The sequence below is a fragment of the Hypomesus transpacificus genome, unplaced genomic scaffold (assembly GCF_021917145.1).
Source record: "Hypomesus transpacificus isolate Combined female unplaced genomic scaffold, fHypTra1 scaffold_105, whole genome shotgun sequence".
Taxonomy (NCBI): Eukaryota; Metazoa; Chordata; class Actinopteri; order Osmeriformes; family Osmeridae; genus Hypomesus; species Hypomesus transpacificus.
The window spans coordinates 638,517-658,866 of record NW_025813697.1 but is presented as its reverse complement, the minus strand read 5'-3'; the positions used below and the strand labels follow the sequence as shown (position 1 = coordinate 658,866).

General features: G+C 40.2%; 1 protein-coding gene across 3 annotated transcripts in view; it reads right to left on the bottom strand.

The window, feature by feature from the left end:
- The window catches only part of vil1 (villin 1), a 152,154-nt gene that overhangs the window by 121,916 nt on the left and 9,888 nt on the right, over positions 1-20,350 (bottom strand). Inside the window, exons 1-4 of one of the 3 annotated variants that reach the window (XM_047050220.1) lie at positions 10,503-10,559; positions 8,208-8,313; positions 7,904-7,978; positions 7,559-7,755 (exon numbers count right to left, since the gene is read on the bottom strand). In XM_047050220.1, the coding sequence (XP_046906176.1) occupies positions 7,559-7,755; positions 7,904-7,978; positions 8,208-8,288 (353 nt within the window). In that variant the 5' untranslated portion in view covers positions 8,289-8,313; positions 10,503-10,559. Of the gene's footprint in view, positions 1-7,558; positions 7,756-7,903; positions 7,979-8,207; positions 9,328-10,502; positions 10,560-20,350 lie in introns of those variants that run through there. The other 2 variants (XM_047050221.1, XM_047050219.1) reach the window with 2 other exon arrangements.

Genomic DNA, 20,350 nt, shown 5'->3' with positions numbered 1-20,350 from the left:
AGTATAAATCCCCTGAGAATGAACATTATTGTCACTCTTGCACTTTTGAGGTTTGTGCTGTTTAATTGTAACTTGTCTAACTACATGCTCTTATTGTTCTTCCCTTTGGGACTTATTTGGTTTCACAATGTATGCTACATGTTTGGCTACCCGCAATGTTTGGGGCTATCTCGTTATGATCAGTGACCTGTGCACTTTTGTAACAATCTCTCTTGGAAGTCGCTTTGGATAAAAAAGCTAAATGCTTAAAGATAAATGTAAATGTATGACCTTCACTTCAAAGGAGTCCGTCTTATCCCAGTGAGCTATTCTCAGTGCTGGGAATTACTGTGTTCAGTTACTGTATGAAAAAAGATAAGCCGTTTCACCTGTGGCAAGCGTATAAACAGCTGTAATTCCGTCATATTTTGACATATCAAGGTGATTGTGGTCTGAAGATGATTTGATTTCATTTTCATTAAAAGTTCAAAAAAGTAGGTTTCGTGAAAATTCCAAATGGCAGACGCCCAAAATGGCGGACAGCAGTCAATGTGATATATTTCAACTTGGTATGCCACGTAGAATAAGGGACCAATCTTGTGATTTATGACAAAACTGTTCAGAAGATTTTTTTGTATTACCTGACCAGTGGGTGGCGCTGTGCCGAAACTGTGCAACTACCCTCAAATCATGCTTGTGATGACATTTCCAAAGTTTTGTCTCCATATGGTAAACAGTTGCAGAGTTATGGCCTCACGTCCGCTTTGGTGGGCTTTTTTTGTCAAAATCGTTTGCGCATTATTCGTGAATGGTTTCACTTATCAATGCAATTTTGATGATTTTTTGTCGGCATAGTCTGAAGATGATCTAATACAATTTTCATGAAAATGGGAGCAACGGCCTAGGAGTAGTTTTTCAGGTAGGTTTCTCAGAAAATACTAAATGGTGGAAAAACCTTCATGACCTTCAGCCCTGAACCTCTTGAGTGTAGCCCTGAATATAATTGTCATATCTAGACAAAAAATGTGTGACGTGTGAGTTTTTGTAACATGCTTTAACAGTCTGTCAAAAAAAATGCAGTATCTCTAGCTTGTCAGTGAACAGTTCTAGCTCTAACTAACTCTGTCGGGGGGGGGGGTGTGGGTCTGATGGTCCGCGCTGAGCAGGGGTGGATTTAGCTAATTGGAGGCCCTGGGCAAAGAACATTTTTGAGGCCCCCCAAATGCCGCAAACCCCCAGAAAGAACCCTGTGTGTATGTGAAGTGGAGTATAAGCTGCACTTCTAAGCTAAGAACGTTACCGTTGCGCCTGCCCAGACGCACTCACGTGGTGGACAGCTTGGATACATATCTAACTAAACAACATTCGCAATCTAGGTGAACACTCAAATTATTTAAACTATAGACCATAGCATTACACATATCAAAACAGAACAAACACAACATAACTCCAAACAACGCTTATTTAACTAAACTAATGCCCTTAACTTAGTAGCTTTTCAGCTTGGGCACTCTGAGTACCAAGCGCAATGCACGGGATAGGCGATCTTACAGCATTGTGTAACACACTTCGGTTGTGGATAGTATGTCCAGAAACAAAGCCAAGTCACTCATTTAGTGGCAGAATCCATTGTTATGTCTACAAAATTACGACACAGTAAATAATTCCTCTTTCAAGTAATAAGCCCCCGTTCAATCATAGATCCACTCTATTATACACACTCCACCACACGACAAATTCAAACATCATGACTTGAATCATATGTTCAATGCAGGATTTAAGATACAATTTAGCTATAAAGAATATAAAGAATTGTGTTTTCATGCTTGATTTGAATTGTCATTCGTTTTCAAAGACAAGTGATTTATTAAAATTATAAAAATAAAAAAAATACTATACGACGAGGCCCCGGGCAACTGCCCGACTTGCCCAATGGGACGCCCTGCCCCTGGCTCTGAGTGACACTAGTCAGTGAAAGTGGGAAGAGAGTCAGCGGAAAGAGACTAAAGGAGAAATGTAAAATGTATGCAAAAACAACTGGGTATTTTTTGAAAAGAGGAGTAAAGATAAGAATGCAGCTTTTAAAGAAATGTAACTAAGTCAAACGCACTGCACGCATTCTCTGTTGATGTCTCTAGCTGAGGCCAAACTAAGCCAAGTCCTATGGTAGGTTTGGGCTAAGCCCTGAATGTTAACAACGAAAGGTTCAACTGTGTAACCGTGTACAAAAGTATTTAGGTGTTAATGTTTATTTTTATTTGTCAATCTTTGATTATTTATCTTTACTTATTGTTTTTGCTGCTATTTAGTTTTGATTGACTGTATTATGTTTTATGTTTACTGAGGCTTCTTTGTATTTTCACTGTGTCTGCTACTTCCTTATGCCACCCTACGTTGAGCGAGTCATAATTGGCCAGTGCAGAGAGGTCTAAACAACGTGCCTGTGCACTAAAGTATTTTGTACGAGACACTAGTTCAGTTTTTCAACAGATCCTGACATCTCTGCTCCTAGATTGTAACCTAGACCTAATATGACCATGCATGGCTTGTTTGAAACTCGATTGGATTGAACGTGGTTGTCAGCAGGACAGGTTAAACTTTTTTTTTTTTTCATATCATGTAATTTTCAAAAATCCCACCAGAGGGACGTGCCCTGAGAAGCAATAGGTTCTTGCCAATATGTTTGGTGTGTCAACAGAGGCCTGTTCCATAAAGCCTGCAAAGAATTCTGGGATTTATGTTCCAAACCTGTCTTGAATTAAATTGACAAATCATTTGGGGATAAAGCAGTTCCATAAAGGACAATTCTAGTTCCTGTAATTGGACAAATTCAAGATTCAAGTAGTTGAGAATATTGTGATTGTATGCTCTTCTTAAGCAACCCGAAAGGTAGAACATGGATCAAAATTATGCACTCTAGCAAAATGCAATGTTCATAGCCAAGTGACCTCACCCTGAAAAACTGCATACTGTGACAGCTCCCTCATCCATCAACTTATCAAATAAAATGACACGCTAGGGCTGGGCGATAAATCGATAAAAATAACTATCGAAGTAATGACTTCCCTCGATAAAGATATTGTAACATTAATTCATTTTCAATAATATCTATAATGTCGATAGAGAATAATTAGGAACAGCAGTCCATTAAATTTCTGTGATGCAGGAGGAAGTTGCGGAGAAATGGTAGCCTACGCTCACTAAAATATAGTGAGCTCCTCGAGTGGAGTAGCTAATGTTAACCGCGGAAAATTAGTCTTATTGCCGAAAACAGTGGCAGCGATAGCCATGGCGAGGGAGCAACTTCCAATTAAGAAATTATTGATAAAAAGGGTTTGTCTTCTTCAGTTATTTGGAAGTTGTTTGGCTTTTTGAAATCCGACAAAGAGCAGAGTAATGTTCGGTGCAAATTGGTGTAGTAAACAAACAGGTGGCTACCAAGTCTGGTAATACGACAAACTGCAAATGTGGACTTCTTGTTGACCTCAACCTACGGTCTCGGTTAACAAACGTTTTAACAAATCTCTGCTTACAAAGGTGTTGGTAGATCTGTCGAAAGTCCATATTTGTTTTTTTATATAATATAACAACACGTAGGAAAATCCCAAATCAAACACGACGAATCTGGAGCAGACGCCATGTTGTCAACATCTCCAAGGCAACCGCTTGCTAGGTCTGTAAATCGTTTTTTGTGGATTTCTTAGAACGTCTCTGGACATGAGAACAGCGTTTTGGTCCAATTATAATACTAATATATAAGAAACCTTTTTTACCACCTGAAGCAAAATCAGTCATTGGAACATGCAGAAAGTGTGAGTTTGCGCCAAGGTATTGATGGGTAGGCTATTGATAAAAAGCAAGGTTTTAAAAAGCTTAAGTGACCCCAGGTACGTGCCCCCTGGCCGCAATTTTTTTTCTCACACCGCTCTGCCTAAACTTTATGCCGAGTGTAGGGAAAATGTTGAGGAGGAGACTTATTTGGCTACTACTACAGATCTGTGGTCTATCGTTTGATTGTCGTTATCGAATGTAAATATAAATATCTATCGATAATTTTTTACCCATATCGCCCAGCCCTATGACACGCCATGATTGACATGAATGATATGTACGTTCAGGTCCTTTATTATAGACCTTAACTTTATTGATAAAACATTTAAAAACATTCAACTACATTGTTTTTAAATGTAAACTATTAACCAATAAATGTTTTGTCTACCGTATTTCTTCGAATAAACGCCGCCCTCGAATAAACGCTCACCAAAAATGAACGTTGTGGAATAAACGCTGCACCCTAAACATCTGAAAACGGTTATTTAATTGGTTAAATTCAATCCCAGTATTTATTATATGCGGGACAAATAAAGGAGTATCTTATTACACATGTACATAACTTTCTGCACAGCTTTCTGTTTGAAAGCTAACGTGTATGAACGTTTAGGCATGCTGCTTCAGATTGCTACACAATGTAGAACACTTGAGAAAGTTGTACTACCAACGCACACCTAATTGATAGCCAATGAGAAAGGGAGTTGCCGCACTCATAGACAAACAAAGAATAGACAAGGAGGTCAGCGGTCGTAAATGAAACCTGCGTTTTAGCTGCATGATTCATTTGTCACAATGCCAGCAACGAGTATGTCTATGGCTGCACTGCAGCTACAATTCACGAAATCTCTCTCTAAAATTAAACGCCGCCCTCAAATAAACACCGCCCTTGAATAAACGCACGCACCAAAAATGAACGTTATTTAATAAACATTCCAAGTATTGTTCTTTGAATCTTTATTGTTGGAATGCTGCTTCAGCATTCCAAGTATTGTTCTTTGAATCTTTATTCAACTTCTTCATATTTGTTGGAATGCTGAAGCAGCATTCCAAATATTGTTCTTTGAATCTTTATTCAACTTCTTCATATTATTATTCTATTTCTTACGCGACACCTTTCAGCGCCTTCAAATCTTCAGCTATTAAAACCGTTCCACTAAAATTCAGCAGTTTCAGGCCATGGGCGCTATGACTTTTCAGCTTTGTACCTCTTATGCTTGAATTAATATAAATCAATATTCATCAAATTTTTTACATGGTTTTCCATTTTTTATTTTTTTTTAATCCTCTCAATCCTCTTAAACCTCTAAATCCTTCTTCTTCCTCAATTCTTCAGCTACAGCCACCATTTAAACTTTAAAATGTTGACAAAACCCTAAACATTTTTTTTTTATTCAGCTTTTTGATATTTATTCAACTTTTTAAAATATCACTGATTATGTTTCATGACTTTTTCAAACCGTTTCTGATATTTACATGCGTGTGTACGAGAAAGCCTAGCGTGCAGACTGAATCGCTTAGAGTGGAGGGTAGCTTCAGATGTCGTTGAAAACATATTTCTAGTTTGCCAGCATTGCCACAATTTTCGCTCTTCTTGCTTCGTTTTTGGATCAATAGAAAGCTAATTTTGTGCTGGTCGTAGACAGTTGTCTGTGGAATCCAAAAGATTTACACATTTGTTCAGAGCCCCACGAAAGCGAGACAAAGTCCAACTCTCGCCCCATAGAGTCCAATGCAAATCTGGTGACAAACTCGTCAGAAAAGGCAAAAACAACCGTATTTAGAAACTGCCGGTAGAGTCGTATTTCTGACCGCACAGACATATAAAGGACATGTCTGGTTTCGGCAGAGTCTAGGGTCTCGGAAAATATCTTTATTTTCCGGATTGGACGTTTAGTTTTGCTTCTAGGTTAACTTGTTTGAAGTGTGGATTCTAGCTAAATTTCTGGTATTCTCTGCCCCGTGGCAACCACACAAACACGCGCCAGTCTCTTACACAGGTGATTGGTATTAGCTGATTAGTGGATACACAAGACAAGCTATTCAGTCAACTCGTCTCATTAAAAGACTAAGAGCACCACAACACAAATGAAGCATAGCGCAAGTTCAGTCAGGCAAGACCGATCTCTGCACTCGGGCTCAATCGTAGTTTACACTACTCACTCCCCCCCCTAAGAACGCCCTACCTTCCCCCGTTCCCGGGTCGGGCGTTCACTGGGGTTCAGGTTGATTAGCGCTCCAGCCTACATTACATGACGTCATATGATCCGTGCCTTTAAATACGATTCTCTCCCTGTGTAGTTCGTTCATGCTGTCAAGTGCGCGACCCTCCACCTCCCCGTCGCCACCCGGTTCCTGTCTCCATCTTCGGCTCGATTGGTCGTCGGCTGTGCCACCGCCACCAGTGTCTGGACTCCGCTGGGGATTCTTCTTCGGGCGTTGGGCAGGCGCCCGTTGATTTATATAATTCCCCGCGGGATCCAAGCTCCAAACATTGTAGTACATTTACTATTCTGTAATAAATATCTTTCACTTATCCAGGTCTCTCCTGATTGAACTACTGATACTGCCATATCTTATGCCACACTACAACTACAAATTCTGCAGATGCTGCTAATATCTCTTTTACTAACTACTATGCTAATGGTACTGTTTTGTTCTACTACGCCACTGAGTGCGTTCACTTGACCATGAGAAACCCGATAGCCATTGTCGGTTTATCCCAATAATACTATTACTCCGTTTACATGTGTAATTAGTTATGCGATTACTCAAACACGTCTACATGATTCTTTTTATAAATCGTTGTATGCTGCAAGGACAAAACTTGCACCATCATCCTGCAAAAAAGTGTCGCCGTGTCTTCCTGTATGTTGTATGTTTCATTCAATCAACACATTGAATCCTACTAGGAAAGCCGAGTAAACGCACTCAATGATAGGCTACATCTGCTACTGATATTACTGTCCCAACTATAATCTCAGCTGTTAACTATTATATTCTTGTTACGACTAGCTAGCCTACTTCTTCTTCTGTTTAACAGTTCAGCCTCTCCCGCATTGTAGGCTATTTAAGCTCTTAGCTTTGTTAGATGATGCAGTTCAGCTTCCACACTGCCTGTTGAAATTTAACTTTTTCTTCGATTGCTTCACAACGTTCAAACTTATTCTCCCGCATTGTATTTAAGCACTTAGCTTTGTTAGATGATGCAGTTCAGCTACCACACTGCCTCTTTAGAGTGAGTCTCAAATGTTTTTAGTTAATTTCAGCTTGCATTTATTTTCTCATTTCTGTATTTTCAGCCATTAAAAAAAAATAATTTCAGATTTCAGCATTCCAACGCATTTTCAGCAGGAAATGCATGTTCTAGTTTTCCCATCAGGTCAGTGTTACAGGAATGTCTGCTGTAATATGGGTTTGTATAACATTATCACAGTTGTTAACACTTATGTAACCAATCTGAACCCCTAGGCCAATTTGGGCACTTTTAGATATGTTATGGAGATATCTGGCAAAATCTTGAGGGGACACTTTGATGACCTCTTATAATTATCTTTTGTAACTTGTCATTTCACTTTCCACGTCATTTTAGGCATTCATTCGAAATCGGGCCCTGAAAAGCAAGAGGTTGGCACATGGTGTCTGAGTGTGTGGGTGTGAGTGGTGTGATACAATCATTTTAGCATTTTGTGTGGGTGTAATTTATGCTTACACCATAATCTCTGTGGATGTGGGTGCGGTCTATACTTACACAATGCCCTGTTTGAAGTATCCTCGGAAAGTGTCACTCTCGTAGCCTTGCATCTCACGATGTTGTACAGCCACTCCCCCCAGATGGTCATCCATCAGGGTGGTGTAGATGGCTGCCGCCCCCTGCTCATCTTGAGAGGTGGACTTCCCCAACCAAAAGTGGATGTCGTAGGTGAAAGAGCTGTGTACCTGAGTAGTCTACAGGATGATGCAAACATAATTGTTTTAGGCAATATTGTTAGGATATGGACAGTAGCAATTAAATAGAAATGCTTGAAATGAATTTCCTTTTCAGGTTTTATGTATTTATAGTAGGGAGACACAGAGGATAAGGAGAAATACTTACATATAGGATGATATAGCTGTCTCCTTCAAAAAATTGCCCATATGCTTTTGAAGGGAAGGGAACCACCTCCATGTTCTAACCAACAGGTCAATAAAAAAGAATCATATGTGGTACACAAAGAACAGCAACACTCAACCAAAACAAACAGTAATAAATGCACGCTCAAAAAATAATATAATATTTGATCTTGCATAGCTTTTTAATAGAAAGAGACAGAATATTACAATGTTTAGAGAAATATCATCTTTCTTTCAGGTTTTGTTACCATTCAGTATAACCATGCAAAACGAAATAATTCACTTACTTCTATTCTCCATATCTGCAACCCAGGTGTGGTTTTATTTAGGACTTTCTTAACGGGGGTTTTGACTTGAATCTCTGGCATGTTGCCCGGTGAAATTGGAAATTCCCTAACAGGTAAAGAGAAATACATCCATGACTTAATAATGTTTTTAATAATTGCATATATTAGGCAGTGTCTTGTCCATAATATTTTTCCATGTTGATTATATTGTACAACAGCTATATAAGGTGGCATCAAAACCATTAGGCTTTTAAAAAAATACTTTTTCCAGAAATTCCATAAAGGAATCATGTAGAGTACTATACATCATTCATTGAAAGGACTTTCATTAATTAAAGCTACATTAAAATGTTTCCTAAATTAGCTTCATAACCTGTTGTGAAAGGTAGGCCCTTTTCTCTTTGTGCTTACACCACAAGTGATGGGTTGAGTCTTGACAGAAACAGCATACTTGTATCCCCCAAAATAACAAGCAAACCTGTTTCTGCCTGTGAAACAGGAACTAGGCTTAAAACCACGTAGACCACAACCAATCTTAAACAGTGGCTTCTGTAATGCAGAACTAAGGAGGAGCTTCCCTTTTCGAAATGAATATTAAAAACAGTCCAACATGTTGGTTCTCAACATTAAGCTTATCCAGTGTTGCATCAACATTTATGACATTTCAAAAGGAAAGAATATGCATATTGTACTCAACACACCCTCAATAAAATGCAAGGTTTGACATGTTTATGCTTATTGAGTACAGTTGAAGAGATAACTAATTCATACTGTGACTGCTGACATCAAGCATTTTGCTTGGACTGGTATTGGACACAATATGTTTACTTATATTAAAGCATCTGCAAATAATGTACTGCTGTTCTATCGCATACAAGAGGTGCTGTTGCAACAGCATACTGATATCTTAATGGTTGCTGATAAACTGTGCTAAGTTGACAATTTATTATCCGTGGGCTGTGAAGACATTATTCTCGGTTTGCTTTGCTTTTTTGACGTACATTTGCCAGCTGCTTCCATAAGTTACCAGCCCAAACATCAGCCATTGTTGAAATAATTGACATTGTGTTTGTCAATCAACCAAATGCCCTGTCCTGAGTAAAATAAACAGCTGTTCAAAACCACAGAAAATTCTGCTTAATGCTTTTCTAATTGGCTATTGAGTATGTAATTGGGTATCTAATTGCACTTTACTACAAAACATTTAACAAAAGACAATAATATAGATGTTGAATAAGATAATATTTGCTGAACACTGTTATAGTACCATTAGGCAATTAGCAATTTACAAGAATGTGTCTGCTGTGTGAGATAAACTAAACTAACCAAACTATCTCTCTTTTCAGTTTCCTTGATTCATTGTGCCAAGAACATTATATGCAACATTTCATACAGCTTCTACATTTAGTATTCAAATTCTAGAGGAATGAGGGGATGTCGGTCTGTCTATTTGGAATATTGTGTTTACTTGGAGCTTAGGCTGGTTTTGCATTGTCACAAAGGGCCTTTTGTTTGTTTGTCATAAAGCAATAACATCCCTATCAGTGACTTCATTCCCTCCCTTTTACTTTTGTTTAGAGATCTGATGAGAAAATTACAACACATAGTCATCACCACACTCAGTGTTGTTAAATTAAACTGAGATAAAAGTTGGTGAGGGTAAACTCCAAGTGGCTGGTGGACTGACAACCCTTCCAATGCATTGGCTAACAATATGACTCAACTTATCAATGGCCTCAGGCCAGTTCAAAGAGTGTTACCTTGGGTTGAGATAGAATTCAATAATTTTTGTGTTATGATTGTTGATAGAATCTCAGACTGACAGTAGTTAGTATATAACATTTTTAGCATTCATTCTAGCACAATAGAATGCCAGGTACTAAGCACATGAAACAAAAGGAAGCACAGAATTTATGAAGCTTAGCACAAATTCTGTTTTCCAGGCACTGCCCCTGGAGCCACATCCTAGTTCCCTAGATGAATGTGTATCTTGTCTCTGTGGCCTCTTCTGTACAATAATCATATGAACAGTTTATATTCGAAAACGTTGTTTATGACAAAGTGCATTTAAAGAATATAATTTTTACCACAATATTTGCATAATTGTTCAGAACTCCTTTCCCGATTTAACTCCATGGAAAACACAAACTCTGTATGGCTGATTCTGAACATTCAACATAACTCCCCAGTTTTGTTTGTAAATACTTTGGCTGCTCTTGGTTAAGGTGGTACACAACTACCACAAAATATTCTGTATAGACAATTCATCAGATATTTGTTGGTAGCAGAACTTACCCGATGTGAAAGAGAGAATGGAAAGAGATGTGGCCTGTATCTATGAAACAACCGTCACCTTCAGATCTCAGAACTTGCCTTTTTACAGCACCTGGACTTTGCCTTTACCTCTCCCTCTCACACATGCACACTCCCTTTTAATTGTTTATGACCTCACATACCATATATTGAAAGTGGAGGTGGTCTGCATACAGATGTACTGAAAAAGGCCATCTCTTAACTATTATTGGTGGCCAAGCAGCAAAGCTGTGGAGCCACTTAAGTGTATCTACCTTTTTAGGATTCCTCCATCAGGAGGAAACCTATTGTTAGTGGCCAAGCCGCGAAGTGGCAAAGCCACCTTAAGTGTTTCTACGTATTCTTCTTATTATTGGGTGTGCTCACGCCTTCGGCGAGCACAACCATTGTTCTCTCACATATATATTTAGGGTTCCTCCGGTAGGAGAAAACCTATTGTTTTTGTTAGTATTCTTATTATTAGGATTCCTCCGTAAAGAGGAAACCTATTGTTATTGTTAGTGTTTTTCTTCTTGTACCATGGAAGTCAATGGCAGCCCCTAGAACCATATGGTAACTTTTTGTGAAATTTGGCACACTCATTAAGGACAGTTCCTTCTATACCTACACCAAGTTTCATGTCTCCCATTTAGACCACTCTAGCGCCATCAATGGGTCAAAGTTGGACGGATTTTCAAAAATGAGGTACCATTGGATTCCCTTGATCAAGCCGAGTTCAACATCAATTTCCGGTTATATAGATTTTCCGCTATTTCCGGTTTTATCAAAAACCTTTGAAAGCCTACTCCTCCAACAATTATTTCCCAATCTTCCCCAAAAATATCATTGTCAAAGCAACCCTCATTCGTTCCCTCTTGGCTCTCGACGAAGGCGGTCGCATTTCTCTCTCCTCCCCTCCCTGACCTTCCCTGCTTTGCTCTGTCTTGTCTGTCTTGTCTGTCTCAAGATACTCTCTCACCATCACTCTCCGAAACTGGAAGCATGGAATTAATTAGCTGGTCTCTCAATGCAATTGACACCATCTTCTCGAAGAGAAGCTCGGGTTCGGGGGAACCCAAATGTCCGGATGGGACGTTTGCAGCTGGCTACACGATGGACGCGTGGGACAATTGGCGTGTCGTGTGTCTAGCGGCACTTTCCGTTGAGGATGTTGAAGACATCTTTATTTTCGGAACCATGATTACAGGCTTTGCTGTGTGGATTAGGCGGTTGGCTTGTATATCGGAAAGTCAAGGAAACGGCTGCAGCCATCAAAAGCCCCCTTAGGCTGCCCGACCTGATTGAGACGGTGGGCAGAGCCGTTGGAGCACTGACTGTGAACTTACAGCAGAATAGGGAGTACAACAGGGATAAGTTCGCGGCTCAGCAAAGAAGGTTAGAGGATCTGGAGGCCTTCCTGAAGGGTGGACGTGAAAATTGAGTCGCGTCTACTCGTCTAAACATCTCAGCCAATCTTATCTACTTTCGGCCCCGTAACCAGCTCAGGCTTTGGCCAAGGCCGTTGCTGGAAAACAACTCCCCTGGAGAGCGCTGAAGCGAGACTATCTTGCTCTTCCCTTCCCACTCCCCCACCATCAACATCTGTGGCTTGGTCTCTACCCGGTTCATGACCAAGGACGTCTCCTTGCCAACACTATCTGCATAGAGAGACTCGGACTGATTGTGGCCTAGGTCGAGGGCACCAACCCAGACCTACTCACACACTAACTTTCACCAACTACAGATACCACCACCCCCCCACCCCCATCCAACGCCTTCGACTGCTTTTCCCTGGGTGGCTGGCGGGTCTGTGTCCAGCGCCTATTACGGTCGCAGGTCCAGATGCTGCTTGTCTACCCCCCCCCCATTCCCATTGCAAGTGTTTGTAATGTTGTGTTGTTAATGTTTGTGGGCTTATGTGCTGAGGTTTTTGCCTGTTCCCATACTGTACTCCTCTAGGAGCATTGTATGGGGGTTGCCTTTTTCTCTCCTCTCTCCTCATGTTATGCTTTGCTGTAATCTTTCTGGTTGGCGCCTCTGATGGCTGCCTAGGTAGGCTCTCCTGCCAAAGTAAATTCTGTGCAAACTTTCATGGCCAATAAACATCAATTCAATTCAATTCAAATTCATTCAGGCATTACTTTTATCTTTGAATGTCAAAACCGTTTTTCCGGGACAGCCTAATCAAATTCTGCAACAAAGCAACCAAACAGGAATTTGGATCAAATCTCAGCAAATCTCTGAGATATCAACACTAAACTTGGTATGTTGGTGGAGGACACTACAACATGTCACCATGTGCAAAGGCAACTTCATATCTCCCCAAATTATTGATATAAAGCAAATTGAACTTATCGCTAACACTAAAATAATGCTTTACACATCAGCCAGTCAAAAACTTATACTCAGATTCAATCACAAGTTCATATGAAGACTCTTGTAATAATATGAATTATTATTATTATAAGGGTTCCTCCGGTAGGAGGAAACCTATTGTTTTTGTTGGTATTCTTCTTATTAGGGTTCCTCCAGTTGGAGGGAACCTATTGTTTTTGTTAGTATTCTTATTATTTTTCTTCTCCGTTAAATGGCTCTATAGCTCAAAGTCCTGGACCCGATTTTTTCCAATTTGGCCCAATGATTCAACAGTTCACTCATTACTCCCAGCAGTTGCAATATATCGCGGCACCAAAAATTATTGCGCTCATTTCCATATACCGTGCGATAAGTCAATATATTGACTATCGCGACAGGCCTAGTTGTATTTATGTAAATGTCCACATTGCCTCAATATCATTGTGTCAATAAATCAAATGTCATTTTGACTCATGGTTTTTCAAACCTTATTGGCTTTGAGATGACATCATTCTGAAGTAGTTACCATGTGCAATTTCATGTAAATTTTACATTGACATTTCCTAATCTTTGTCCCAAAGCTGACCAAAGGTAATACTCTGCCCTTTCTATTCATAAAACCGCAACAGTTAGTGTGTAGCAGAGAGGATAGAGAGACTGACTTGTAACCTTACGCTCATGAGTTCACATCCCCATCCAGCCTATTGTTGTTGGCCAAACATGAAGTTGTTTTGCTTCTACATTGTACATGATCATATTTTGCCATTTTGCGGAAGAACCTGCATCGCTGCTTGCAGCTATATTTATTGTTTATTATCCCCCCTATGGATCTGTCAATATTTGGACTACATAGACGATGTAGGTGTCAAATGTTTCGTGTTGCTAGCGATGAGTGAAAAATGAGTGAAATGCCACCGCCCAATATTACGAACTATTGGGCTTTGTTGAGAAAGCGATTTCGAGTGGAACTGCTGACTCAGATTTTTATTTAGGTCGTGCAGCTGTTGCAGCAGCTGTTGTCGATCTTCGTCTGATGAATATTTTCTTAATTTCGTACCAGGGTCAATTCTACATCAAAAGGGAGGGCAGTGTTTTAAAGATAGAGATTGCAAAGACAGCCAGTGGGTCTGCATATTTTTGTGATGTGTAAAACTTGGAATTTGAGTAAGAACGAGTCTTGTTTTGACGTTAGCCTCAGAGTCAGACTCGGCTCGCCCACTGGCAGTGTGTAGTAGTAGTACTATCTTCAATGCCACAGCTATGGCTAAACTTTTATGTCAAAAGAAACAATTTAATTTCCAGCGCTTTCAAACAATCAGTGAAGTGTGGCTAGCAACAGCAGGTAGTTTGCCTCTAACAAACTTCTTTAGAATTAGCCATGTCCCCCTAAATTAAAGACGCACTTGTTAGGAACAAGTGCGTCTTGAGCCTTCTCTTGAAGGTGTAGAGACAGTCTGTGTCTCTGATGGAGGTGGGGAGTTGATTACACCACTGGGGGGCTAGGCAGGAGAAGAGCTTGTGTTGGGACCGGGCGGTCTTGAGCGGTGGGACCACCAGGCGGTTGTCTGACGGAGACCGTAGGTGGCGGGTGGGGGTGTAAGGCTGCAGGAGAGACTTGATATAGTCGGGTGCAGTCCCGTTCACTGCTCGGAAGGTCAGTACCAGGGTCTTGAATCTGATGCGGGCCATGATGGGTAGCCACTGGAGGGAGATGAGGAGCGGGGTAATGTGGGAGCGTCTGGGTAGATTGTTGACAAGGCGTCCCGCTGCGTTTTGAATCCTCTTAAAAGGGAGGGTTGCACATGCTGGGAGACCGGCGAACAGCGAGTTGCAGTAGTCCAACTTGGAGAGGACAAGTGCTTGGACAAGCAGCTGGGTGGAGTGCTCAGACAAGTATCTCCTGATCTTCGTATCAAACGCTGCAGAAAGGTCCAGCAGAATGATGACGGATGACCTCGAAGCCGCTCTGGAAGACTGGAGGGCAGTGGCAAAGCCGTCAAAAAGGAAGTTGGGTTGTATCTCAGCAAATCTTTGATGGATTCAAAGCTGCATTTATGCAGAACCCTGTTCTGAGGATGTCTAAAATGTTTTTTGTTCATTTTACCTGCTTTACCGGCTTGGCCACCTCATTGCTGCTTGCAGGTATATTTATTGTTAGTTTTATTAGGGTTCCTCCAGTAGGAGAACCCTATTGTTATTGGTGGCCAAGCAGCAAAGCTGCGAAGCCACCTCAAGTGTTTCTACCTTTTCTTCTTATTGGGTGTGCTCAAGCCTTTGGATATAGATCCAAACCAATTTGCCGTTAAGAATATAAATTATTTTTCACCGGACATTGTTGTTTTCAACTGGAATCTCTTGATAGCCGTGTTGGAGGCAGCCACGTTCAGTGAGTAATTTCACCTATTTTTTACACATTTTAAGCTAGAATCAATGATTGGGTACAAAAAAAGTACACTACTCTTGAATTATGGTGAAGATTTGAGCACTTTAGACCTTGAGATCGTGAGTTTGAAGTGACGGAAAACCGAACTCGAAAAGTAGGTAGCTTTTTTCCTCTGTTTATAATTAGTGAATCATTTTGTATCTCGGCGAATTCTTCAACAAAAAGGTCATGGAGGGCAGCCTTCAGGAGAAAAAGTGATTCTCGACAGACCTATCTGCTCAGAATTTGGATTTGGGTCGTGAAAGTCTTTGAAATTGGAGTGAGTTCGGATGCCAGGGAGACCGCATAGGCTTAGGCCGTGTTCACACATGACTGACTTCGGCGCCTTTTTACATGCAACCCTATGGGAAAAGAAAAAGGGCGGACACCTTTTTAAAAAGCGGCCGCCTTTAAAAAACGTCTAAAAAAAAGTGCAGCACCCGACGCCTTTGAGTTAGTAGCAAGTATCTATCGTTGACAGAAATAAGCCTCAATAATAAGAGCCAGGGCTCTACAGTGGAATTATTTCACTCGCATATGCCCCTAAATTTGATGCGTGCGCGAACCAGAAAAATTATTTACGGGCACAGTCAGTGTGTGAGTAAAGACCAGCCTCCCCGTATGGAGGATTATAGGGGCCAAAACTAAATAAATAAATACTTGGATAAATAAATAATGATATAACTCAAAGCTTAAATAAATGACTAATTATATAATGAAATGCCTAATTGACATACAAAATCTATAAATTACAAATTAAATCATATTGAGAGCTTCGCTGAAATAATAGCATTGTATTATTGGCAAGGGCGCCTTATGGCCCTGTATTTACTCTTTTACGCCTTTAAAAAACGTCTAAAAAAAAGTGCAGCACCCGACGCCTTTGAGTTACATTTTCTTAACTTTTTTGAAAAGCGCTGGGTGACGTCAAGAGCCTTTCTGACAGCTGACCAATCAGGACGAGGAGAGTAGGTACGAGTGTACCTTCCCTAGTAACCTTCTACCTTAGTTACCAGGCTATGGCTCCTCAAACGCCAAAGCTAAAGGAAGTAATTGCATTTTATTTGCCATAGTAGCTAGCTGTCAATAAGTAACCAACGGAAAATAATGGATAATAATGTATCGCTAGAATGTATGATTCCCGTTCATGTTACAGAATTCTCGTCAAAAAGGCATTTGGCGTCACCCAGCGCTTTTCTGAAAAGGTGCTTTTTTCTAATAAAATAAGTCAAGTGTGAACACAGCAGCCATGTTTTGGTCGCGAAGTTCACCCTTTTACAGTTCGGTCTACACCAAAAAGGCAAGCAGGGCAGCCTTCAAGAGATGTGGGAATTGTGCTTTTAGCCAAAGATAAGGACGAAGCAACGTGTAATATAGACCAATTATCACCCTACGTCACACAACTGTTAAGCAGGCTCAACTGCGCATGTGGGTTGCAAAAGACGTTCTATTACTCTTGGAGTGTCGTTCAGGTCATCATATATGTCTGGCCACTGGATTGCAGGGCTTGATATTAACTTTTTGAGGCTCTTGGCCTTTGGACAAATACATTTAGTTCACTTTTCTATGCACAAAAATCACTTGACCCCGATACCCTTAAATAGCCTGTCCAAGTGATTGGGCAAAACTAGCCTTCGCGGTCGCTTTCTCAGGCAAATGACGAATGAAACAGACAGGTTAAGGAAATCCGAGATACTGGCTATCTTCACCAGACTCGTATCTACATTAGGCAGTCCTCCCTGACGTTTCTGGTGTAGAATGGAGTGAAATACAACATTGTGCACACTGCCAGTGAGCGAGTCTGACTGAGGCTAACGTCAAAACAGTGTAACTGGGATGTAGTCTCACTCAGATTGCCAGTTTAAACAAATCAGAAAAATAATCAGACCAGCTGACTAAAAGCAGAATTCCCATATCTCTTAAAAGCTGCCCTGCTCGACTTTTGAAATGTAGAATTGACTGTAAAAGTGTAAAATTATGAACTTTGTGACATGACGTGAAGACATGGTTGCCGCTCGACTATGCGGTCTGTAATGGAAATGTTGGTCATATGCATAGATGTATGTGTATGAAATCTATAATCTTCTATGTTCATTGGTAAGAGACAGGAAGGGAAGGTAATTAAGTTGAGTTCAAAGGAATGTGAGGTGCTGATGGCTCTGTGGGCAGCTTGCCCTGGGGGATGGGTGAAGCATTTTATATGGCCTTCTGTCCTCTGGTTACTGTAAGGGGTCAATGAGACAGTTGCTCTGAACTTTGGCTAGAAGGACTGTGTCCTGTTTCATTGTTTGTGTTAATTAAAAGTATTGTTTGAAGATGGTCACACAAAGGACAGTTGACCATTTGACTGGTCAACCCCTGTGGCTTTATTATCTACTGCTCTGGGGAGAGCTGTGACATCAAAGAACAGTGAAACAATCGCTAGGGAGATGTATTGTTTCAAACTGTCACCAAGTTGAGTTGGCCAATCACAGAGTTTGTTTCATTGATTGATTGACCATATAGAATGCCATTTGATCTTAAGTTTATATAAGGCAGTGCATGAGTGCTGGCTGATCATCACTCTTGCGAACGATTTGTGGCTATCACACCCTTCGCCAAGACGGATCACAAAGTACTTTGTTTAAATCATATGTAATTGTATAGTCTAATAAATTGTATTAAAACCATATCCCTTGACTATTCAGATCGACACAGTGCCACTCGAATTCTTCCTTTACACTTGGTGCCGGAACTCGGAATCCTCGTCTGCTCAGCGTTTAACAGACTTCTCCCTCTGATGGCGATTTGATCAATCCGGCTGGAACAGCTGCCTTAACCTCCAAAATTTTTCGGAGACAGCGGGGCCGATTCTAGGGGAGTTTTACTGGTTACGCTGTTGCTGACGCGGGGTCTTAAAGAAACAGGTGAGATATTCTTTTTGGTCACTGTGTGATATTGAATTGTCTAAATATGGTTATAGGCTATTGTCAATAATTCGGTTAAAAGTTAGTAATTGGGCAGTGGTCTGAGGAACAGTGTCCTGTACGTGTGAGTCGTACGAATTAATGAGGTACGGTTGTTGAACCTATCTTTTACGTGAGAGTCGTAAAAAACAAATCTGCAGAGTGTGTCGACGGACATACATAGAGGTCGTGTGTTTGACGAAACAACACAGAGGGAGAAAAAATTCACATGTGATATCGTGTTATGTGTTTCTTGGAGACCCTAAGGATTAGAATATGTTGGATTGGTGATAGTTTGAGAAGTTGTATTGGCAATTGTGGTCATAACAGTTCTTATTTATTACTAAGGCGCTACATGATGTCTAAGTCCAGAAGAGAAGTGGAAAAGTATACTTGTGAGAACCGGTAACCAGCTGAGTTAAAAATAAAAAAAAAAGATAAAGAAAAGAAGTTAGGAAGTAGGTATAGGCCTATGAAGTTTGTAAACGCGCGTGTTCATTTTTGTTTTACTTGCAAGTTATGTTTTTTGAGGTTAAAAGAAGTATGGGTAGTAATTAATGGTGTCAACGTAAAAGCTATATCTACAAATTACAAAAATCAAAATTTTAAATTATTTTTATTTTGGTTTGAACGTTTGTAATTTACGATTGTAGGCTATTCGGTAAGGGTATATGTTCATTGACAAGTTGTGAAATCGGAAATTGAGAGTAAAAAAAAAAAAAAAAAAAGAAAGGAAGGAAGGGGGTAATTGTGTCTTTATGTTCCTTCGTTGGTTATTGTTGGTTCAATGTGTTCAAATATGGATTGTAATTCGAAAATGAATAGGGCTAAAGATTGGTCTGGAGGCAGAATTAACCTGTCCAAACATCGATTACATAAAGCAAAAGTATGGTAACGATAGTTTATTGCAAATGCAAATATGGATTGATATATGTGGATTTCGGAGTGTGGGTTCATTTTGTTGTGAAATTATGAAAAGCTTGTGCAGAGAGAAATTGTTACACGATTTGGAAAATAATAGATGTTAGCTTGGTTGGATGGCTTTTCAGAATTGGATGGAGGTAGGTAGAGTCAAAGAGAAATTGATGGGAATACATTTGCTTTGTGTATGTTTGTATTCGGTATGGATGTTTTTTACTGAGTTGCATTGCATACTTCTTTTGATGTTGATTTTTATTTTTCTCAATGCACTGTTTGAATTATGGTGTTGTTTAAAAAAAAAAAAGAATGGAAATGTAATGGAAATGTTGGTCATATGCATAGATGTATGTGTATGAAATCTATAATCTTCTATGTTCATTGGTAAGAGACAGGAAGGGAAGGTAATTAAGTTGAGTTCAAAGGAATGTGAGGTGCTGATGGCTCTGTGGGCAGCTTGCCCTGGGGGATGGGTGAAGCATTTTATATGGCCTTCTGTCCTCTGGTTACTGTAAGGGGTCAATGAGACAGTTGCTCTGAACTTTGGCTAGAAGGACTGTGTCCTGTTTCATTGTTTGTGTTAATTAAAAGTATTGTTTGAAGATGGTCACACAAAGGACAGTTGACCATTTGACTGGTCAACCCCTGTGGCTTTATTATCTACTGCTCTGGGGAGAGCTGTGACATCAAAGAACAGTGAAACAATCGCTAGGGAGATGTATTGTTTCAAACTGTCACCAAGTTGAGTTGGCCAATCACAGAGTTTGTTTCATTGATTGATTGACCATATAGAATGCCATTTGATCTTAAGTTTATATAAGGCAGTGCATGAGTGCTGGCTGATCATCACTCTTGCGAACGATTTGTGGCTATCACACCCTTCGCCAAGACGGATCACAAAGTACTTTGTTTAAATCATATGTAATTGTATAGTCTAATAAATTGTATTAAAACCATATCCCTTGACTATTCAGATCGACACAGTGCCACTCGAATTCTTCCTTTACAGGTCTGTACCGGGCGACATTCTCACTCAAATTTCAAGACTTTCGTGACCCAAATCAAAATTATGATGCAACAGATCAATGGGTAATCGCTTTCTCTCCTACAGGCATGTCCTCCTCGACGCTTTTGGTCTTTTTAAATCTAACTATTTGTATTATCCGTGTGGTCCTTTTGCCATTAAAAATGCTATCCTTTCACGATTTTCT